At 41.7% G+C, this 24276-nt stretch overlaps 1 protein-coding gene across 1 annotated transcript; it reads left to right on the plus strand.

Moving 5' to 3' along the window:
* Positions 1-817: 817 nt before the first annotated feature.
* Positions 818-18750, plus strand: DNAAF5 (dynein axonemal assembly factor 5; the record flags this gene model as incomplete). The annotated part of the gene is made up of 12 exons (XM_010719854.3): positions 818-1192; positions 1918-2042; positions 2408-2523; positions 3124-3356; positions 5131-5343; positions 7436-7579; positions 10592-10760; positions 12432-12579; positions 14173-14323; positions 15541-15697; positions 17279-17470; positions 17989-18750. Coding segments are annotated over 12 exons (2163 nt in total), but the record flags the coding sequence as incomplete, so codon positions are not given.
* Between the last annotated feature and the right edge of the window lie 5526 nt (positions 18751-24276).

A 24276-nucleotide genomic window follows, 5' to 3' on the forward strand; every position in this document is an offset into this window, starting at 1 on the left:
GCTCGGGGGCGGCACGGGGGGAACCGCGGGGTGCCGTGAGATGCGGTGTCCCGGAGGGACCAGGCTGGGGCCGGGGCCTGCAGAGATGCAGCCAGCAGTGGGGAAGAGAAATACGTTGTGCACGGTCTCACAGGAGCACTTTGTCAGCCCCGAGGGGGATCCGGTGAAGAAGAAGTGTAGCAGGGATATCTACTGGTGGATGCGGGTTGGGCATGAACCAGCACTGTGCCTCCCAGCCCAGAGAGCCAGCCGTACACTGGGCTGCATTGAAGGTGTGGTCGGCAGGGTGAGAAGTGACCCTACCCCTCTGCTCTGTGCTGTGAGCCCTCACCTGGAGTATTGCATCCATATGGGAGTCCTCAGTGCAACACAGATATGAACCAGAGGAGGGCCATAAAAATGTCCTGTGGGATGGAACACGTCTCCTACAAGGACAGGCTGAGAAAGCTGGGGCTGTGCAGCATGGAAAAGGGAGAGCTCTGGGGAAACCTGAGAGCAGCCTTCAATATCTGAAGGGGCTGTAAGTAAGAAGGGAACAGACTCTTTACAAGGGTCTGTGTGATAGGACAAGGGGAAATGATTTCAAACTAAACAGGGCACATTTAGATTGGTTATAAAGAAAAGTTTTTTTATGCTAAGGGCAGTGAGGTGTTGGTACAGGGTGCCGAGAATGGTGGCAGTGCTCCGTCCCTCCAGACAACCAAGCTTAGGGGACAGAATCTGAGCAGTGATGGAGCTGTGGTTTCCCTGCTCAATGCAGGGAAGTTGGCCTTGATGACCTTGAAGAGTGCCTTCCAACTCTTAAACAATTCTATGATTCCATGAGCAGTTACAGCGTGTGGGTGATGATGTTTCAGTGGAGGAGAAATGCTTGTGGGCTGGCATTCAGCTCCAATATAATGTGAACATCAGCTTGCTGCTCACAGTGCTGCAGAAATCACTCTGCTCAAAATGTGTCGCCCGTGTAGAGAATGAAGTACTTGAAGTTTCTGTCTCTCTCCTAACAGAGCACTTCCATATGCAGTCGGAATCTCTGATAAAGCCCTTAATGCAAACAATTTCACACCAGCACTACAGAGTTCGTGTGGATGTAATTCAGGCTACTGGAGCAGTGATACAGTTTGGAAATGGGAAGTCTGTGGATGATGTTCTGTCTCATCTGGCCCAACGGTTATTTGATGAGATTCCCAAGGTGTCAGTTTTCTTCTTTTTTGGGAGGGTCAGGGGCTGTTATTTTAAATCTAGCTTTCCATTTGTTTTTCCCCTTCATTTCCATTTGTTTTCAGCATATGGGTCTAGCTGTGGACTACCCAAAAGCAGACGGATGGCCTGTTCCACTGCTGTCTGGTTCTGCACACTGTTGTCGTGTGTAGGCACCTTAATGTTAAAGGAAGCCTCCAGTTCTGTCTAAATTCTTCTGGCAGATCTCTCCGGGATTTTGTTCTGTAGTTTTTTTAGATGCTTAACAAACACAGTTTGGGTCCCTTCGTAAGATGCAATTGCTGTAGTCCTTTAGGTAATCATAAGTAAAATAATTTATTTTTTGAGTGGGTGCATCCAAGCTACTTAACTTTGGTTTCCGTTATAGTAAATGGATAAAATTGTATTCTGGAGAAATGCTGGAAAAGTGCAAATTCAAAAGGAATGTACATTTCTCATGTTCTCAGAGAGATACAAAGCACAAGTGTGCTTGTGCAGTACTTCATCTAAGGCCGAGTCAGAGAGAGAACACAAGGGGGAGCACGGGGTCGTGCTGAGATGCTGCAAGTGAGGAGATCCTCTGCTCTTGTCATTATCACAGACTGTTCATGCACTAGATACCAAAAGCAATTTTTTATTCTTTCTATCTTTTGAAGTATTTACCTGACTTTTTAAAAATGAATTATTTTTTTGTTCCCTCATTTTTAATCCACACAGGTTCGTCAGGCTGTAACAACTGTCATTGGAGAATGGCTGTTGCACCTCCGGGACAGATACTCCTACTTTCACAAGTTGATCCCTCTGTTACTCAGCAGCATTACTGATGACATTCCTGAAAATATGTAAGCAGAACACTTCTGAATTTTTTTTTTTCTTCTTTTTCCCCTCCGCTTCCCTTCCTTTGTGTGGAATTATTTCTATGTTTACAGATAAACTATGTGGAAGAAAACCAAACATTTGTAAACCTACTCCTGATAGTGTAATCTCTGGTGACTTTTGTTTGTGTGAGGGGTGGAGACGGTAAGAGAGGCAGAGCTGGGATTACCATCTAGAAGAAGTGACTTCTGTCCACTGAGTACATAAGCATCAGCTCTTCCCATTGCTTCCCATTCTTCCAAATGAATTCAAGAAGTCATAATTTCCAAAAGTCTCATTTTAAGATGTTTTCCTGTGGGGGGTCATGATTTTTATTTTATTTTGTACCTAGGACACTAGCTTGGACTTATTGGGAGAAGATAGGCTTGCAGTGGGAGAAGGAGAATGAAGAAGATCTGAAGGATAAGATGGATTTTAGTGTTCCACCATCTCATTATCCCAAAGAAGGTGAGTACTGCACAGAAAGTAGGGATTTTTCAGGTAGGTAATGCTGACGGGGATTGGCTTAGCACTGTTTTCTTTGGAGAACTTGCATTTAAAAAGGGGAAAAAAAGTGACCTGAGAGCAATTGCCTTTCTTTTCCCCCTTCCAAATAATATTTAACTCAGTGATTCCACAGAGCTTGCACAGAAGAGTCTTTCTGTTTGATGCTTCAGTTTAATTCTTTCAATGGCATTTGTGCTGTCAAAACAATTAAAAGGAAATCACAGAAGTTATTAGGCAGCATTTTCCGAAGTGGGCACTGTGCCATACTCATGTACGTTTCCTTCCTTTTCTTCTGTAAATATTTTAAAGCATAAACTTTAAACCACTTTGTAGTATTCTATGTACATTTTCAGAGTGGCATGGAATTAAAATTTTGCAGTATCTATTAAAGAAATACGACTTGCACATGTAAAATCCTCAGCAGCATTTGGAATATCTTCTTCCACACTGAAGCAGATTCCCAGAGCTCGTCTTGGAGTCTCTAAAGTCTTCCGAGGCTTTTCCTTCCACATGGCTGGCGTTGTGTTGTAAATAATTTGTGGGTTTGTTTTCCCTCTCCAGTGACTCGACCAGGACTGGGGTGTCGGGAACTCGTGTCAAGGAACCTCTCCAAAGTCCTTCCAGCTCTCTGCCGTGATCTAACAGACTGGGTTGAAAGCACGAGAGTGAAAGCATCCCAGCTTCTGTATGTGTTACTGCTGCACGCAGAGGACCACATAACACAGCACATGGAGCTGCTTCTCAGAACTTTGTATCAAGCGTGCTTGGATGAAGAAAGCGAGGTGGTTAGGAATGTAAGTATCTGCTACATGCTTCATGGAGACACTCTTTGTTGTGTGCCTGGGTGCGTTGTGTGAGGGATGGCAGTACCATGGGTCTCTGCAGCTTCCCCGTGACATCAGGATCAGCTTTTAATGGGTGTTAAAAATATGTATAAATTGTATTTAATTACTGTGTTAAAATAAATGCATTCTTGTATTGTTGGTATGAAATAAAATGATTTAAGTACTGTTTAGTTTATATGCCAACTCCATGAAGTTTCAAAAATGATCTCCATAAAAATCATAAGCAGATTAAGTTGTAAAAGCCTTGTGGCAACAGATTCCATTCAGAAACATGTGCAGGTCATGCCCGTTCAGGTTCAATTGACCATCTCCCCCTGCTGCATAACCCACCTTGTTCCACGCCGTACCTGCAGTCAGTGTCTGCATACTTAAAACTCCTAACCTTTTTGCAAGGAATAATTAGTATCATTTTTATCTAATAGTGTATCAGTTGTTGCTCTCAAGGCTTGGTTCAATAATAAGGCAATAAAATTTATATCACTGAAAGGACTAGATGAATTTCTCAGAGGCCAGACAGGCAATACAAACTGTCTTTACAATATTTAGAGAAGATCTGTTCATTTTTCTACACAAGCAAGACAAAATACATGTAATAAAAACATCACGTAATTTAATTCAAAGCTGCAAATGGTATTGCCTTGGGGAATTGGAAGAATATTTTCCACTCTCTGGATGCAAGTAGTCCAGCTGATGTTAAATAGAATGGATTTCCCAAATCAAGGTTTTGTTTTCATTCCCACTGTTGGTTTAGCCATATGCAGACTGAGAAATCCACGTCTGAAATGATTCTTCTTCAAGTCTTTGTTTTTCCTTTGCAGTTTCTTTTTGTTGGCTTTATACTCTGTCTCAATATCAGTTGCCGTTTCCCTCCCTTGATTTTTCCTGAATTGATTCAAATTTTAATTAGGTTCAATTGAACATACATGGCTAAATCACTAGAGTGGAAGTGACGTACATAAAGGCGAAGTGACGTACAAACATTTTGTGTTTGGGGAAATGAGCCGACTGCTGAATAAAGGAATTAGGAGGAAATGTTCCTGTTGCACAGTGTAAAGTGCGTCTGTGTAATGCACTGGTTGGGGTTAGGGATCAGTAAGGCCTGATGTGCTGGTGTGTCATGTAAGAACAGCATGCTTTGCAGGCAGAGATGGGATCAAAGCGCACAAGTGTCATGGGGAATGGATAGCAATTTCAGCCCTTTCTGCTAAAGAAGAGATTGCAAGCAGTGAGAGCTCCATGGCAGTGCTTCCACAGTAAGCCAAATCAGTCACATCACTGCCAAAATACAGTACAATAGCAAAAAATCCCATTGATGTATTTATTGTTGATGCTTTGAATGAGTGGGTGCACGGAGAGCACGTGCCTGAGAACAGCATTTGGAGAAAGACTTGAAACCAGTAAATCTGCAACATCTGGTTATTTTGAGCTGTAGACTTAATTACACTGCAAGCTGTACACTTCATTTCTGTACATTACTTTCACATGGAAGTTTGAGGCCAAGAAGGGCGCTTGCATGCCTTATTATGTGTTTACTGAACACATGTCAAGACAATTTCTTCACACGTATAACAATTCCTGAGCGAATGGAAAAAGGCCTACAAGGCAACTGCTGCAGCATTTAAAGTAACAGCTGGAATCATAAAAAGAAAAATCCCGATGATATATTGAATGGTCTTTGTGTTTCCAGAAGAATTCTCTATAGCTATTGTTCTTTTTTTTCCAGTGTGTGAAGGCAGCAGAATTGATTGGAACGTTTGTCAGTCCTAAAGTGTCTTTGAAATTAATCACATCAGCCTTTGAGATAACACCTAAGCCATCTTGTTTAATGGTTCTTGCTGCAGTGATTCGAGGTAGCCCAAAAGAAATCTTGCAGCCTCATTTGAGCGATCTTGGCGCCACGCTGTCACAGGCTGGAGTTTGTCAGCAATCTGAGGAGGTAAGGATCTTAGGGAAACGTGGCACTTCCAAGTTTCGGACCAGTGCTTCTTGAACACACTCCTTCATTTGTTCTCCTTAAGTCCTCCCTTACCTTTCCTGTGCACACCCAGCCCACTCTGTCTCAGGATGTATCTGTAGACGTGTCTGAGACTGACAGGAGTTTACCAAGACTCGTTCTTCTCCTAGTTGTGGTCTCCCGATCAAACCATTCCCAAAAAACTGCTGGCAATCCATCCTCTTAGCAGACATGGATTCAAGTTCCAGAGCTGATGTAGGATGCTTCATACTGTGGGAGAAAAATGGAGAGATGTGAGGAGGAAAGAAGAGGCTGTTCAGAATGCACTGTACAAACAGCATTCTCCATTGGCCAATCCAGAGCCAGAATTCAACCCATGCTTTGAAATTCCTTGTGTTCACAGTCCAAACAATAGTATGTGTTTTAATCATTAGCAGTGGACAGCTTTCCACAGTCCATAGAGACTGGCATGTTGGCTTCCCAGGAAGGATTCCCTTTTCATGTCATTTCTTATTTTTGTTTTGTATTAATTTGTATACTGTTTTCCATTTTAAAAAGAAGATAGCAGTATTCTGCTTACCTGTACATTTAAGAGCATGTTCTGTATTCTGTTCAGCTTGGTTGCTTCTCATTAAGTTAGATTCTAGCAAGGAGGCCTTTATAAATTAGAAATCTCTTCTCAAATGGACCTTTACTAATGGCTGAGCCATTCTGCCATCTGAAGAATATTCATCGTGTCTATATAAGGAGGGGAGAGCTTCTCTTCAGTGTGCAATGGAGAATGAATTCTAGGATTATAATTATTATTTTCTCTTACTCTTCTTTTTTTTTCTCCTCCACACTTGCCCAGATGCGGAAATAGATCTGTGAGGAATCCTCACCACCTTCCCCACAAATGCAGTCCTGTCCTTTCATTGCAGCACAAGTTTCTTAGGCTTTTGGCCTTAAGATGGCCAAAAAAGACTGCTCTGTTGCTGTCAGAAAATTCTGTCTTCATGAGATTCAAAAGTCCCTTTACAAAAGTTATTCATGTGTGTAGACTGAATCTGGCATAATTATCTTTCTGGGCCAATGTAAGATATACATGTGGAGTTATTCTAGGTTTCTTCCCTAATGGAATATACACCAGTGATGCAGAGAATTAACCTTAATCTCCGTGAAGCCTGGGATGATTAGGAACTCACATAACTGGAAGCACTATAACCTGATTGTTCAAATAGCAATTCCCCCAGGTGTATCTGCAGAATTGCTAGGAGGCCTTACACTCAGCACTTCCAGGCAGCGCTGTACAGAAGACGCATTCATCTGAGTCGAAGCATTCGGTGGAATTGTGAAATTGTTCTAACCTATGGTTTGGAAACAATCTGTCTCTAAAATAGAGAGCAAATGCTGCATAGACATTGTTTAGCTAAGGATTGACTGTGTCCATGAGATTAATAACATGGATAACTATTTCTAGACTTGATTTATTTTTGGTAATAAATTTATAACAATGGCCCCTTCTGTTAGTTGAATGTAGTCTGACAGCTTCGTGGAATATCAAGTGCACTTTATCATAGAAGTTACTGCAAGCTAACTGACAAGAATATTGACTTCCATTGACATCAGTTGGATCAAGATAACAGGCATTATATTGCAGTGAACGAGATAAATTGGCAAAGATAAAAGCAGATACTCGGGTTTTCTTGTTTTATGCATTTAACCATTACTGTTCAGTTGAAATAGTCAGACGTGGAATAATATTTGAAAAAGTTATAAGAATTTCTCATCTTCGGAATGAGAAAGTGCTACCTGTAAGCACAGCAAAATGCTTTGATGTTTTTATTTGCAATGGAGCAATTGTGTTAAGAGCAGGATCATTTATTTTGTTGCCAGGACAAGGCAGGAAGATTATGTTGTGTTCTGTAGAAAGTAGAATGTAGGTCACCAAGAGAACTAGCATCGAATGATCGATGTGACTAATTTAGAAGACTATACAGCACTCAGATTTTATTATTATCACTTCTCTTATCTCGCTCTTAAAGATAATATTTTCTAATGAAGATAATAAATATATGCTTTTATTTAATAAAAGGTCCTTTACATGGAGCAATTGCTTTGTTGTGTACAAGCATTGATCGAAGTATGCCAGGAAGACTGCCAAGAAATTTGCTTGCAGCTCATGAAAGTTTTGGTGACAGTGATGGCAATACCAAGTTCTCAGCACCTTAAAGAGAAGGTAAGATACAAACTGTTTTAGTGTGCTGTATTTCCTTCTTTTAATGTTGATAAAGTGCTTTGTCTAAACAGAGCCATAATTTTTTATGTGGCTGTTAGATTTTAAACCATAGAAATCCTTCACTAAGAGTTCCTTCACAAAATTGGTACACTCTGAAATTATTTGCTATTGCCTGACCTTAACTCTGCTCTGTTGTGCATCTCTTCCCGACTCTTAATGACAACCAAGAGAACCTCTACATGGGATAAATTCTTTTTTAGTGTTTGAGATTATGTGGAGTGAAAGCAGGACTAGCATTATTATTATTAATTATTATAATAGTAATAATAATGAAATCCATTTTTTTTTTCTCTTTAAACACACATCTGACTGATTTTACAGTAGTTGAACTTTTTACCCCTGACCAGAACTAAAAGCTTAAATGTTATTGCAGGAATGCTTTAAAGTGAAGGGCATCTGTAGATGCTCTGATAATAGATGAGCTTTTGGGCTACACATTTTCTCACCCCCTTATTCTTCTCTTCCTCTTAGTTCCCTGAGCTAAATAAATCAGCAAGCCTTCCTCAAGTAGTATAATCATGACCCATCCAAGTTGTCTTTCTTCGAATGTGCTTCTTAAATGTGATGGCTATTCTACTGCCTTTGCTCTTGCTCCCAGGCATGCTATTCCAGAGGCCTGTGCACCATCAGTATTTATGGCCCCCAGCTGACAGGCTGCCTCCAATGAGGCACACACTTAGAAAACTGCTCTGAAAGAGGTAAAACAGAACAAGTATTAAAAATATTTTGTAGGACAAAGAGGTACAGCATAAAGATCTGTCTCGTGGAGAGCCAGTGTGAGAGCAGCATTTATTTTATTTCATTTATTGGCCTTGTGGTTTTTGTATTTGTTTTTTTAACAGAATATCTGTCCAAGTAAACCTCAGACAGATTGATCTGATGTGTTTTCCAGTATCTTGTCTGTTTAGCCCTTAAGTGGTCTGTAAAGTTAGCAATGTGAATTCATCTTCCTGCAAAGGAAGCCGTTTCATGGAGGTAAATCCTGGTTTTCATCAACAAAAAAGTTAATCTCTCAAGATTATTAAAGGTTTAGGATGTTCCTGCAGTTACAGTTGACTTTTAAAGCTGACAGGACTTTGAATGAGAATCTTTTTTCTCATTAGCCTTTATTTCAGCTACACAAATAGAGTATCTGGCGACAAGCTTACATAATTGCAATATATAACTTTGTCACCAAAGCTTGCTGCTTTTTGCTTTTCTCCCCTGTTGCTATTCTTGCATTCAGGGTCAAAAGATTTTGAGAGTAAAAAGAATGATTCAAAGATTTGCATTATAGAATTTCAGTTCAGACTTGAAGATAAGGAGACAGCAGAGCAGAGTGACAGTGGAGGCTGCAGCTGATGTGACTGATGGGCATCTGTGCTCTTCCAGCTTGCTGATTCTTGGCCCTTTGGCTTTGCAGCCATCAGTGTTTCTAGTTGCCTGGGGCTAAGGGAAGAGATCAGGACCACCAACTGAGCACTGAGGAACTGCGATGAGGGGTATGGTTTACAGCCCCCAATAGACTGAAGCTAAATCAGATGTTACAGTCAGTCAGGCATGTTTTGAGCTTGTCAGTGCTGTAACTGGTGACCTAAAGGTAAGGCTTTGTTTTGTTACCAGTATCCTATGCTGTCTCAGTTCTTCTCTGAGCATGTGTTGATTACTGGTGTAAAGATAACACATTGTTAAACTTGCTAGCTTTCAAATATATGAAAGAAAATCACCCTTGCTATTCTTTTTATTGACTACGAGACACTTCTGAATGAGAAGATGCACAGCAATCTGTTGGCATATTTGATTTCTCTCCAATTTTTGCAATTGTACATGTGAAACTAGTTAATAGTTTATTTTAAATCACCTCTGAAAGAAGCATTGTTTTGTGCCTCCTTTGTTTAATAAAGAACAAAAGGTGTTGTGGATGGGGGGGTAATGGAGAATGGTTTCTCTCTTGACACATTCTGTCATATAACATCTTTCAATTGATTTGCAGATAAATGAGTATTTTACATTCAGGTTATTCTGTTTTGACTGGCTCACAGAATGCTTCCAGAAAGAAAAATTCACTGTGCTTGAGGCAGGCAAAGCTGCTTTATGAATAACCTTTGTTCCTAGCAAATCCGGATTGGTTGACTTATTTTAAAAATCTCATTTATTTTCTCCACATCTGGTTCTTCCATAATAACACCTTTGTCTGGCAAGCTATTAGCCAGCAATACTCCAGTGGTCCTTGGCATGTTTTAGCTGACACGTGTGGTGGAGTTCAATTCAAAAACAGTAGAGATATGGCTGTGATGTGCAGCCCTGCTGCACCTCTTAAAGTCCAATGGTGTCACTCACAGATCTCTGCTCCGGCATTCCCTGCTGGAACTGATGGCCGTGCTGAGGATGTGCTGTTCCTTACTGGGATTCCCAACCATGCCTGGCTCCTCGTTCTTGGCTCACTGTCTGCTGAAATCAGTAGTGCTGCAGGCAGTGCTTTCAGCACGCTCCTCATCTGCCTGCAAGAATTTCTATACGGCTTTTTGCCTCATTGAAGTTTGAAAGGGGAAAAAGCAAAACACAAGAGCAGGAGGAGAGGAGGGAATTCCTTGCCCTGTCTGGGCAGTAGTGGCAGTAGTTTTGGTAGCTGCCGTGGGCCTGGATGTCTGTGTGGGAAATTGCCTTTACGTAGATGTTTAAAGCATTGCTAAGTCGAGAGAAAATCACTGCATTGCTCAAATTAATATGAATGGTTTCGTGGCTTGGTTGGGTTTTGGATAGGTTTTCAAATGGATCAGAGATGCTTTAATTTTGGTCCTGCACTGCTGTGTTCCTTACAATTTTGCTCTGAGATCAGGACAAATATTTGTTTTAAATAGTGTGGGAATCCCTTCCCTTTCCTGTGGTGTAACAGAGAGTTTCAATGATTGACCTGTTTTTCAAACAGCACTCCAGTTAAGATGAAGTATCTCACCTCTCCTTTCTTAACAGGCGGAAGACACAATGTGTTCATTAGCTGAAGTGCAGCAGTTGGATGGCTTTCTTTACCTCTACAGACAGCATATCCTTCAGCTTCTGGAATGGGTCTCAGTGTCACACGACAGTTGGACCTGCTATTCTCCAGAAATATTGCAGTTTGATGTCATTGCAACTCATTCAGGTAAGACTTATTTAGTGCTGTGATAGCCCATCCAGTTCTCAAAAATGGAATGATAAAGTAACGATCTCGGTAGCCTGCAGACACTTGGTATTCTATAATGAATAATGTAGCATTCAGAAGCTCTGCAAGAACGATGAAAAGCAAAAATGAAAATGTTCAGGCAGCTCCAATTCCAAAAGGACCCATCAGCTGCAAGGAGCCTCTGTCATCTGAAATCTGGGAAGAAAACTCTCTAACCCCAGTGTGGTGTTGGAAAGCAGCCTTCCTTTATTCCTCACAGCACATATCAGGCGACTTGATAAATCAAGCACGCGCTCTCAGACTTCAAGGCTTACGTACTTTTCTTATTTGTGGAATGAACAAGAAGTTTTTTCACTGCAAGCACTGAGAAGCCAACTTCCCTGCATGCTTGCATTCCCCTTCCCATGACTGAGGAACTCCTAGACAGTCGTCTGGCTTCTCCTTAGTGGCAAATAAATCATAAAATGTCTGGGCAGACGTTTTGACTTGCCCCCCACGCTGGTTATGTGCTGCTGTCTGGGTTTTCTGTCTAACACGGCAGCTCCTAGGGCTAATCTGCTTGTTTGTTTGTTTTTCTTTTTCTCTCTTATCATTCCCACACAGAATGCTGCTTTTTAGTCAGTGTAATCAGGCTTACTCATTTCCAATGTCTCAGTTTTTGCTGCTTTTCAGGAATGTGTGCTTACTCTGAAACTAGCAGAGTAGATTATTTTGTTTATTTCCCATCTGTTGGATTTGGTGTTATCAGTATGATATAATAAGTGTCCTAAGAATGCCCCAAAACTCACATGAAGCAATATATCTCAAATAAATGTTAAGAAAATAAAGACCTACTTGTCGACATGGAAATTTAGCAAACTGCAGCTTAACATTCACCCCGCATTGCCTAAGTCTAGACGTTGGAGATTTATTTTATTTTTAATTAATCATTACATTTCCAGATACTACTAAATGCTATTGAACTTGTTTTGGAATGGTGAACAATTCAGTCTCTGTGTTTCACGTGTGAAAAACGTTCTGGTCACCGGAAAGGCCCAGGTGTTGTGTCTCTTCCTGTGCAGGTTCTGAGTGATGGGACTTGAGTGGAGTGTGTATCACAAGAAAGTGAAGCTGGAGAAGTTTCTAGGGGAAGGTAGTTCATAGCAAGCAGCATTCCACAGCAAGCAGCTCACAGAATAGAGCAAGTCAGTGGTCCAAGTGTCTTCCTCTTAAAAACCATGCAGATATGAATCATTGTCTAGGAGAAGGGCAGCACCTTCCTCCGACCAAATCACTTCTTCCCACGTTGGGGCTTATTTCTTAGCTTCTTGGTTAGTGATAAAAAAGAGTTCATCAGAGGAGGTGAAAACGTTAATAGTTTAGAGCATGAATTTGGAAAATATTTTTGCTTCAAATAATAGCTTGTAAGAATTCACTGCATTTTAGATTCTCTTGTCAAATGCAAAGGAGCATTATTTAAACATGGAGAAATAATATGGCTGCAGTAATTTTATTACACAAGTTTTGAGGCTGACCCTTTCAAACCTGGCCTTTCCTGTGAGTGCAAAGTTAAATGCTGTTTTAGCATCAGGCATATTACACATTTTAAAGTGCTTGTATATGAAACATCTGAATAGAAATTAACTGTATTCTTATGTGCTCACTTTCTAGGTCCTGTCATAGGTGAAGCTCTCCATGACTTTATTCTCGTTCTGAAGACGTGTCTGCAGCCAAACAAAGATCCCCAGATGCGCTTAAAACTTTTCACTGTTTTGTCAGAGTTGCTCCAGAAAGCCAATGAGACCATCAATTCCCAGGGGTAAGCAGAGCTCTGATTTTTGTTTTTTGTTTTTTGTAGAACTATGTATCATTATATGCATAGGCTACATAGAATCGTAGAATTGCTCAGGTTGGAAAAGACCTCAAAGATCACCAAGTCCAACCACAACCCAACCATACTAGCCTAACTCTAACAACCCTTCACTAAATCATGTCTCTGAGCACCAATAGCACAAGCACTGTATGTCCTCTCATGGAATTGGCTCATATTTAACATCAAGTTACAAGCATTTATAACAGTAAGACTTGAAAGTAGAGAGAAGGAGGATTTACTTGCATTTGAGGCAGCAAGAAGTACATCTTAATGGTGATGAGAGTATGGTGAAATAACAGTAATTCCTTGTTACAAAATCACGTTCATTGCTGGCGGTGATTTGTTTAGCTGCACAACAGTTTATATAGGAAGGGTTTCATTATTATACCAACCACAGTTGTATGATCATCAAATTTTGTTTGAATCTGACATTATTGTGTCAGAGAGCTGCCAGCTATTGCTTTCCCAATTCTGTTTCAAAGTGATAGAACAAATATTCTCCCAAACAGCACAGAGTTATGGTTAACGTGATGCTGATGGAACTTACCTCTGCTCTGGAACTGCTTGGAACTAAAAGGAAATTTGGAATGATACTGATCATCAACGATACTTTTTTCTAGCAAATTTTCTAATTGGGAATTATGAACTCTGAGAAATGTATTTAAAATAGTAAATCAAAGGTTTTTGATGAATTTCTATGTGTTTATTGGGACTACAGATTTCTTGTTATTACTGAGCCTTATGTGCCACCTGCTGGACATGAGGCACAGATCGATGCCTCGTGCACTGCTCCGTTCTGTGGTGAGCAGGCAGCAGCCAGGTGTGTGGGCTCCCACCGTGCAGGTGTGTGTGCAGTGGGTGGCAGAGGTCTGGCAGCACCCAGTTGCATTTCTGTGACAAGGTTTCGTGCAGCAGGGAGGGGTACTGTTCTGTGGTCTGTGTGCTGTGCAGCTCCCAGCTGCTGTGTGAGGCATGGGGATGAAGTGGACAACCAGAGCCTCTGTTATCCACTTACAGAGCAGGCAGATGAGGCTTCTCCACCAGTGGAAAGCTACGTATTTGGGGTCTCCCTGCAGTGTCACAGTTCTGGTCTCAGCAATCACATTCATACTTTTCACACTGTGAATTCTTTTTATTGGGCAGTCTCAAAAGGCCTCGCAGATATTAATGAATCCTATCAGCACTCACGTGGAGTGTGATCTCAGCCTTGCAGGCTGAGAAAATGAGACAGAGGGAAGGTAAGCAGAGCACCCAGATAACAGTGAGTCATGGGCATCATCTAGAGTGGGAGGAAGTCTGGCCTCTCCTTTCTGTGCATGTTTGGTATTTGCTTACATATTACCTCAAAAAATTAAGTTATGAAGGGCTTATCACATATGTTATAATCATGTTTACAAGATTTTTTATTTTTTTTTACAGAATCTTTTTTTCCCCTTTTCTGCCTGTGTTTCTATGGCAGAAAATTCTTTTTTGCGTCCTGTCAGTCTCTTTACCACTTCCTCATGAGCCTTTATTTTGCTTTCTTATTTTTGGCTGCAGGCTGTTCCCTAGCTACCTGGAGATTGTGATAAAAGACATCCTGGCTCCTAATCTGCAGTGGCATGCTGGGAGGACAGCAGCTGCCATCCGCACCACAGCTGTGTCGTGCCTTTGGGCCCTTATTCACTGCCAGATGCTTGCACCAGAAGAGGTAAATTCTCTCTTTTTCATCAAATGTACTCTGAAATCTTGCACAGGAAAACAAAATAAATGTAAAGAAGAAAAAAAGATCCTTCTTGTTTGTAATGTTTTCAAATGGACGCGTAGGTTTCATAATTAATTTAATTGCAACGGAGTGGTAACAAGTGAAATGATTAGCAGTGAGGGTATGATGGGTCCTGGTAGCAGAGCCAGGGCCTGCTCTGTGCTGAGTTCTGCTCACCACCACGAAATGCTGCAGGGCTTCGTCCTGGCACAACAGCAGTGCTGACACAGAGCACTGTGAGCATCATCAGTGCAGCGCTGACATGGCCGGGACTGGAGCTGCTTCACGTGGCAGTGACAGCTTGTTTGGTTGCCTTGGAGCCCATGGGGCTGTTTGGGAAAATCATCTAAAGGACTTCTGGAAAGGGCAGGAGGAGCTGAGATGGAACCTGAGGGGTATCTATGGAAACTGATGCAGAGAGCTGGCAGGGAGTATCCTTAAAGAAATGCGAGGTGCCATAGTGATGGAGGATCAGTGGAATCAGAGGGGGGTTGAAGCTTGTCTGCTCACAAAAATGGTGCTTGAAAATGGTGCATTGGGAACATGCTCAATGTTATTCAACATTTACAGTCTCAATAACAGATCTTAATCGAACAAAGAGCTTAAGCACCTGTGAGGTATCAGAGGCTGCTGTTGTGTTCAAATGCTTTTCTCAATCGATGGGCGACGTCGATGCCCTTTTGCATCAACACACAGAAAATGTACGTGTTGAAGACAAATAATGAATCAGTGTTACGTTAAAATGGTCTTTATTTTAAAACTTCCTTTTAGAATAAGAGCACCATCTACTGGTACCTCAATTGCCTCAGCTCCAAATTATTGAAAGTTTTGCCAGGATTTATATTTTGTTTGTTTGTTTTTTAATAAAAAGGCAGGTAAGTCTAAAGCTTTAATCAGCTTCAGAAAACTCATATGCACATGTACTGAGTGCTCATGAACTGTGTGGTATATTGGTAGGTTTTTTTTTCCCAAGCTTACTTCCAGGCAAAAATGGAGCTGTGTAACTTCAGGACGTATAGGTATATTAGGTATAATTATTTATTTTTTTTAATTGAGCAAGCCAGGATCTTCAGACCAAATAATAACTTATGTAAGCAATGAGTATAGCTCTTTAAACTGACCGAAAAGCTATTGTTCTTCTATGCTTTCCTCATTAATCCTAGATCTTAAAAGTCAAGGATGTGTTAATGCCCCAAATTATTGCTGCCTTGGACGAGGACTCTAAAATCAGTCGGCTGATGGGTTGCCGCATTGTTGGTGGTATTTTAAAAGTCTGTGGGAGGCAAATGGATGAAATCCAGCTTGGCAAGACTTACCCTGGTACGTATAAGAGTTAGGGGGTTGGGGGAGATGTGTCTGTACTGTATAGTTACAATTGCTTTTCCCTGAGACTTTCTAGTAGTTTTGTTTGTAACACTGAGGGCGTTGTTGAGCATAGGTGCAGTCACTGTGCAGGCTGTCTGCTTCACCTGCAGGCTCACTGTGGCTGCTAGCAATGCAAGCACTAACACAGACTGGGGAATGCCAAGTCTGCGTGATATCACTGATGTGTGATGGCTTTAATCCTATGTAGAAAGCAAAAAAAAAGCCTTTACACAGTTTGAATTCCAAATAGGGGTAGATTTTATGCTGACTTCTTATTTTATTCCCATAAATATGTTCTGGTGCTCTTTCTGTATCCTCTGATCTGGTATATTTTAACTATTCAGGTACTCATTCCATAAAATAATTCTGTAGATATTAAGGAACTGGAAAAAGAGTTGTACAAAACCCTATGGTTAGCAACAGTTTTGTCTGTGAGAGCCCCTTTAACGTCCTGAAGACGTAACCCTAAACTGTTAGGTGAGACTACGTGAAGTGTGTGAAGTACAGGTATGCATTTTAGAGAATCAAAGTGCTGCACACCTCACTAAGTGTTGCTGAGCATGAATCCAGCAGCACCTGCTTCTTGTGAGGCCCTGCTCTGTTAGCTTTTCAGCTGCAGGCTTTCGTGTCACAGAGGTGTTGTGCTGCAGATACGTTGATGTCATTTTCAGATGCCCTCCCTCCCAGCTGAGTGGAACTGAGCGTTAAGTGTTCTTGATGTTGTTGTGCCTTACACCACTAGATGGAACTTCAGTCAGTGTTATTGTCTGCAAGGCTTACCAGAGGTTCATCTGCATTGCTTCTTTCTTTAGACTGTATGAAATAATGTTCTAACTATAGTGAAAGCAGAGCAGCAATGCATTATATAAATGGTAGTCGCATTGTTCTCCCTGCAGTGTTTCAGAGTGCCAAGAGCAAACTGTGTCACTGTGCCATAAATAGACCTGAATATGTAGCAGGTTGTTGTTCGGGACTTGTTGGCTTGATTTGGTTTGGAAAGGAAAAAAAGAAGCTACAAATCTACAGTGCTGTACTGTGAAATAGAGCTGTTTTCTGCAATGCCTACTGGGGTGATGTTGTACTGCTAAACAATTCGTCAGGAGAAGTACAATCTATGCTATGTGACAGGGTTTGTGTTCTCAGAAATGTAAACAAATAAATCTGCCCTTCCCAAACTGAGCGTCTTAATGACTGTTTTGTACACAGTACTGCAGAAATCCTAACAACAAACGTCTTTATTTTGGTGAGATGTATAAACAGACCATCAGCAAAGCACATCTTTGCATCTTGCTTATTCAAGTAGTCTGTGATGCATCTGTTCACTGAAAATGCAATGTTTTACAGAAATACTGTGCTTTACAGAGTACAGAAGTACTATTTCTGCAGTTAATTAATAGACATTCATAGTGCTACGTAGGTAGAGTGTTAGAGAATAATTCCAGTGGTTACAAAATAGATTTATGCTTTGAAACAAAAAAGGGAAAGATAACTTCTCTGTTGATGGTGCCCTTTGGTTACATATGTGTTCCTTTTCAGAGGTTTTAAAGCGTCTGGATGATGCATCACCTGATGTACGACTGACCGCAGCTCACACCTTAACTGACTGGTTTAAATGCTTGAAGGACAGCGATGTGAAATCTGCAATGAAAAGTCACATCGAGTTTCTGTACCAAGAGCTGTTGATACACCTGGATGACCAAGATCCAGATACCCAAAATGCAGTCCTAGGTAAGACTTTCGGTCATTTGTATTTTTAACAATACTTTTAAAAAAATGTTCTCAAGTGTTCCATGAAAATAGTATTGATAAGGAGAGAGTGCTCTGAGTGGGCTGGTGTCACTGGGAGCTTTCCTTTGGGTTTTGGTGACAGGGAGCTGAGACCTTTCACCTGCATGCAGAATGTAATGCTTCATCTAGCGTTCACCAGGGTGGGAATCTCAGCATATCTGATGCATCAGAGCTCTGTGCAGACAGTAAACGGGACATGGAACGTAGGCAGCAACCACTGCAGGATGTGACCATATCCCAACTTGCTATACAGATTCTGTGGAATTGATTGGTGTGTGACTCAGTGTTCAAGCATATCAATGCCAAGATACAGACCTCAGCAAATGAAAGGGCAGTCAGCAGCATGACTGCTCAACGTGTACAACAGCCCCCAGGTTAGGCTGCAGCTACTCTGGGGGAACGTGAATAGAAAAACACAAAGCAACTAATGATTTTCATACCATATTATTGTTTTACAGAAGTACTAAAAGAAGGAAGCATTTTGTATCCCGAACTGCTTGTGAGAGAAGTTGAAGTTGCTATAGATAAGCACCGAACACCAGTCTACTGTAAACAACTACTGCATCACATTCAGACCACCAGAGAACCAGCTTTATGAATCAGTTCTGCAGATCTTTTTAGTGAGCTGCATTTGGAATCTGTCTGATACGGATTGCTTTCATGTTTCATTTGCTCAAGGTAGGCTGAGCAATAAATAGATTTTTTTTTCTCTAGAAGTTCAATATTAGCTCATTTATAACTCAGGTTGGCACAAGTCTACATTCTTTGCCATGTGAGCAGTTCTTTGTATTTACTAGCAATAAAACAGTGTTTTAATTCTCTTTGCACTGGAAGCTTTCTAGATAAAAGGTTTAAAAGAGGAATATTTTTCAAGAATTTGACACCGTTTCTATTTGAGGGAGATCATTTATTTTAAAAAGTAATAACCTAATGTCTAATATATTTATGTTGTTCAGTGAGGATTCAGTCTTCCAAGGAGTATTTCAGACTGTGGCTGATATTCAGGCTTTGCAGTCACATCGGTGAGGCTCAGTTTTACCAGAAATAGAGACAGCCAAACTTGTGTTGCATAATGCAGCAGAATTTTCGTGATGTTTTGAGTGCTCGTTATGCTGCAATAACAGGGACATATTCTGAGTAGGTGTCACCAAAGGGGTGTTTTGCATTGTCATTGTATTATGCTTTGTGACTGAGAATAAAGCTGACATTTTTTAAATTAAGGGTTGGGTGTGGAAAAAAAAGTGCTTTTTGTCATTTAGACTATCAGTATTTATGTTGCATTAATTAAATATGCAGTACCTGCACCTTTATGTTGATACTGTAGTGCCTTGGAGGGCAAGCAATATTTACATCCTACTTGGAAGTGAAATTCTCCAATATTAGGTGAAAGTTTTTTGCTGGATATTTTGTGTTTTTGATTTTAAGACCGTTGTAGTGTATAAGATTTAGGTTTGGGGTGTTTGGTGGTTGTTTTTTTTTCATGTTCTCAGCTATGGAATGAAGTGAGCTCTAGTCATTGTGGATAGTGTGCCATTTATTGCACACACAAAAAAGTTGTGGAAAATCAGTTCCTCATGTATTTTAAATTACTCGTTCTTTAGGCAAAAATGGTTTTTATCTTCTATCTCCCAAATGCCCTGGCTTTGTATCAAGCCTGAAAATAAGCTTTGCAAGGTTTGGCAATGCTCCTTATGCTATAGGAAGTCCTCCTGTTTGCTTATCTTTCCGAGCAAATTGTATTTTTTCAATTTCAACTTAGGATGTAGTTGGTAACCAAACTGCTTTCGTACCTACCTGCATTCTCAAAAAACATTTGAGAGAGAACAGATAGAGAAAGCAGACCCTACTCCTCTTCTACAAGCAAAATTAGGCAAGTCATGGCTTCTCCTCTGCCAAAACTGTGCTGTTTTGAAGATGCTATCAGAAGGGACAATAACACTAAGGATACAGAGTATAGGAATAATTTCTTCGTGATCCAAAAGCTCTTTGGCATTTCTGCAGAATAGAATGCACATTTTAAATTGTATGTATGGTCTTCAAGGTGTTCTTTTCATGAAAAGCCAAACTATATTCCTGTACTGAGTGCTGTTCTAGTTGTCTAACAACTGTTAGAAGTATGTAGCTCAGCGTAACTAGAGGGTTGGCTCAATTTCCCAGAAGGTACAATAAAAAAAATTCACTAGAAAACATTGCATGGAATGAAGAGGTTGTGGAGTCTCCACCTTTGGGGAAATTCAAAACCTGACTTAAGACAGTCCTGGGTGACCTGTTCCAGCTGCCCCCACCTGAGCAGAGCTGTGGATTGCGTGCCCTCCAGCTGCTCTAAGATTCTGTGAAATTGCTTTCTTAGTCTAATCAATTTTTAAAAATCCAGGAGGCTACGTGGCTATCCTCGCAGAACCCTATGAGTTTTTTAGCATTCATTTATCAAAAAATAGGGTTTCAAAGCACTGCAAAGCAACAGGCTCTTCCAACACAACCTAAGGTCTTGCTTTAGCAACAAGAAACCAATCCTTATTATAAACTTCCGTTGGAAGTCCACCAAGGACATCCTGCTCAATCACATTGCTACAGGAACGTTTTTTTTAAAGTTTCTACATTGACAAAATTGAGATTCTTCTATTTCAGCATAGTCTGCAGCCACAGGATAGCTGCAGTACAAGTGATGTGCAGTGTAGATCACTCTTGTGATCTTCTTTATAAACCTGCTTTCAAGCATGGGATTGAGGAAGAGAGAAAGGAGTATCTTAAGTGAAGTGAAATACAGAAAAACTGAAACTACCCAAGCATTCAGAGCCGAAGTATTCATCGAGTTCAATATATTCACTTGGCTGGGAAGTATTTTTTGTCTGCATGTGTTCTGTTATCTTTCAGAACAGTCCATCGTGGGATGCCTCCCAAACAAAAATCTCCGCATCATCCAACAAAACAGCTTTTTTCTTTAGAGCCAGCAGAGCTGTGTGAACAAAATATTCTGATAGCCTTTCTAAATACATGTTAAACAGAGGCTGATCTTAGTTTATGCATGTATGATAAACTTAATATCCTCCACTGCGTTCCTTTATTAGATAGTATTCTGGGCATAGAACTTCAACAATATGCCAACCTTGGTTACAGTTTTCCCTACTTCATCTCATATAACCTAAATGTCTCAGATCCCTTTATGAAGAACAATGATGAATTCTCCGATGGATGATGTTGGAACCTGGATTTTTAACTTGCTTTGGTTCCAGTCTTTCTGATTCAGCCCTTTGCTGTGTCAGTTGGCACACAACTGAAATATAGATTTTTTGTTTTTCCGTCTTGCTGGTTCATCTATTACCGTGTGTTAGATTTTATTTGGGTTCCTTTTATATAAACGCTGTTGCGATCATATTCATTACATAAGTTTTAATCAAGGACAATTTTTCTTGAGCAAAATGGTTATCTCAAACTTTCAGACTCTATAGATAAGCAGACTTAGCCCTGCCCTTCCTGTGACGAACATATGGGCTGCAAGATAGAAGACCTGTTGTGGAGGATCCTAGGACTCGGATTCTCAGCAAAACATATTTTTGGTAAGTGTGTGCATGTGTCTAACTGAGTATGGGCTTCTGAATGTTTGTTGACTACCTTAAATAGAATCCATTGATTAGACATTAAGAGAGCACTGTAAAGTAGAGCACCTCTACTTTGTGAGAAACTCCTCGTCTTAAGAGAGCAGTTCTGGGGGAGGCTGGGTGTGAAGGATGTTCAGATCCATCCGCCTCTCATCCGTGTGGGTCTTTGTTGGTAAGCTGCAAATTTCCTCGGAAGAGCTTTAGGCAGATTGCAGGCTGTGTGCCTGCAGGTGTCCGGAGGTGCACGTGTTGGCTAATCACAGTAATGCACTGGGCTGCTCGCTGTGCTCCCCAAAGCCAAACCCCTGCTTAGACCTGGGTCGTGCTTCCACATTTGCCACTTAAAGAGGCAAATTTAGTTAGGATGGAAGCTTTGTGGAAATGATGACAAAGCAGTTGAAGTGTACCTATAACTTTAACAGAGCAGACAAACATGATGCAGAACATTGTGCAATGACCACTATTAACAAACAGCAAAGTCTGCATCTCCTAACTGTGGCTCCCACCACTGGTATTATGCTATTAGAGTGAACTGTGATTTACACAGTGGAACATGAAGGTTAGAGTTCTGATTGCCTATTGCATGGGCTTTACCTTACTTAGGAGAAGTCCTTTGTGCAGGCAAAATAAACACAGTGCTTCAGACACGAAGTAACATCCTGGCCTGTGGAAATCCACTGCAAACCTGAGAAAAGCAGTTTCTGTTCCATTGGCAGAATATGTTAGGATCACCCAATGGAAATGTGAGCACGTTGGCTTTCCCATAGAAGATGAGGTCAGAACTGGTCCTGCTGGACACATAACAGACTGTTCCTTGCCTTGTCCTACAAGCAAAACTCTATCCGTGTTTTAAAGAGATGGAAAAATACAAAGCAAATAGTCTTTACTATTAGGCAGCTGAAGCTCAACAAAAATTACAGTTAACAGGCTTGTGCCCACTTAGAGAGATCAATCCCCCAGGAAAGCTCAAGAACTTAGTAACTGAGTTGAAGCACCAGATGAGAGGAGAACGGCTGCTCTGTCAGTCTGTCTTGTACATAATCGGCTTTTCTTGTTAATGTCTGAAATCCTCTGTAAGTCAGGACGATGGCAAGATCTGTAGGCAAAATTGAATTGAAGTGCTTTGCAGCCCCCTCTTAACTGATAACCTAAGTGGTCTGCATGGAGCATCCCTTTCCTTGGGCTGACACCAGAGATGATGTGAAGAAGAGACCCTCACCAGTTTAGCCATAAAGTGCAATGAAGCTGGTGAGAAACTTTAATTATCAAGAAATCAGACTTCCGGATACGTTAGCCAGTTCTTGTACTACAGCACAGATACATTCATCTCCTTACTTTGGACAAAAGCATCACACACTTGCTCACAATAAAAAATGCTTCTACAGAGTCCCTCAGCCCAGCACATCCCTACCACACATTGATGCAATGCCCTGCAGCCAGGACTGACCCGCAGTGCTGCTGAGCTCCCTGTGCCCTCAGCATTTCCAACCTGCACAGCAGGGTCCGTGCCCATACCCTGAATTAGCACTCAGAAACTCCTTGCTGCACCAGTCTCCGTCACGACCAGCCCATAGCTTTAATTGCTGTGGGTACCCGTAGCTTTGTGGTTGATAGCAGGGGCAAGAACAGAGCAGAACAAGATTGCTAAGTGAGAGCGTGGGAATGCACTGGGAACAAGAGTGGGAATCGCGAAGGAACAGGAAGGGTAGGAAGCAGGAATGTGAGAAGAGAGGGTGACTGAGAGATGCAGACCTTGGGTTGCTTTGGCCTTGTGTTATGGTTTCCCCATACCTGGTGCCAAGTAACAAGGCTTTTTTTTTCCCCCTAAATTCCAAACTGTCCTTTAGAGCATTGAAAGTGAAACGTTTTTACTATGATCTATTTTTATTCATATTGAATATTTTTCTTCAGGCTTCAGCCAATAAAATTGATCCCATTTTATGTTCAGAGTGTTGGAAGCTGAAAAACTGAAATAATTTTTATTTTCTGCACAGCAGTCTTTTTCTGAAATATGGAAATAATTAGCTCTCAATACGTACCAGCTTCTTTTAACTAAATTAGAATATTGGATCAAGTTTCACTTAAGTTCTAGAAGCCAAACGCTATCGGCTCTCTCTATTAAAGAGCCAAAGGCTCTCCTCAAAGCCAGGGAGCAGAGAAAAAGCTGAGTCTGGGCCGTCCTCCAACCTCTCAGCCTGGTCCCGAGGGAAAAAGAGCTGCCCGAGATGAGTGGGAGCAGCCCAGGGAGCTGGATTTGTGCCCAGGCAGCACTGCGTGCCTCGTCCTGCCAGAGCACAGCGCGACCAGCCCTGGCTGCGCTCCGGTGGGACAGGAGGAGGAAGATGTTGGGAGGGCCTGGCCTGGTACCACCAGAGGGTTTCAGAGAGATTGGAGCTAAGAAAAAAATTTTGTCCTGACTGCCTTATGCATTTCAACATTTTTTAATGGAAAGACACAAAAATAAGTGCAAAGTGCAGCAAGAGAAGTGACAGAAGAGTGGCACAGTTCTCCTTTCTGCAAAGCATTTACCCATGCGCTGAGGTTAGTGCCTGGCTTCGTGTCTCACAAACCACATGCCAGCTTCCAGGTGTCCTGGGCTCAGCTCAGCTTTGGTACAGCACCCCGAAATTCTCACATCACTGCAGTACAGCTCTTTTAAAAGAAACTATAATTGCCTGACATCAGCTGGCATCTTATTTGAATGTCCTCCTGTTAATTTCTGTTTCTTGAGCACTAGCTTCTCGCCCGTTTTGTACGCAAACAAGGACACAGAGCCTCTTTCTTTATTTAACAGGGACGTGGTTATGAGCCGCTCTTTGCTGGCAGAACGAGCCGCTCCTCCCCAGCACGCAGCGGCTGTTGGCCGGCAGCAGCTCCCGCCCCGCTCGGAGCGCGGCACCGCCGTGTGGGGAGCTCCAGGAAAGGCCACACGGGCAGATTGCGAGCTGAACTTGTTTGCGCGCATTATCCAAACACGGGAACATCGTGGGGCTCGTTCCAAACCGCGCCTTTTTTTCCGGTTTGTTTTAGCCCAGGTGCCCGGCGCTCGCCGAGCCGCGGTGCTGCGCGGGCAGCGGTAGGTGGGGAGGAATCCCAGAGCGGCTGCGTGGGAGAGGCGCAGCAGTAACGGGAAAGTGCACGGGCGTT

The sequence above is a fragment of the Meleagris gallopavo genome, chromosome 16 (genome assembly GCF_000146605.3).
Source record: "Meleagris gallopavo isolate NT-WF06-2002-E0010 breed Aviagen turkey brand Nicholas breeding stock chromosome 16, Turkey_5.1, whole genome shotgun sequence".
NCBI classification, from domain to species: domain Eukaryota; kingdom Metazoa; phylum Chordata; class Aves; order Galliformes; family Phasianidae; genus Meleagris; species Meleagris gallopavo.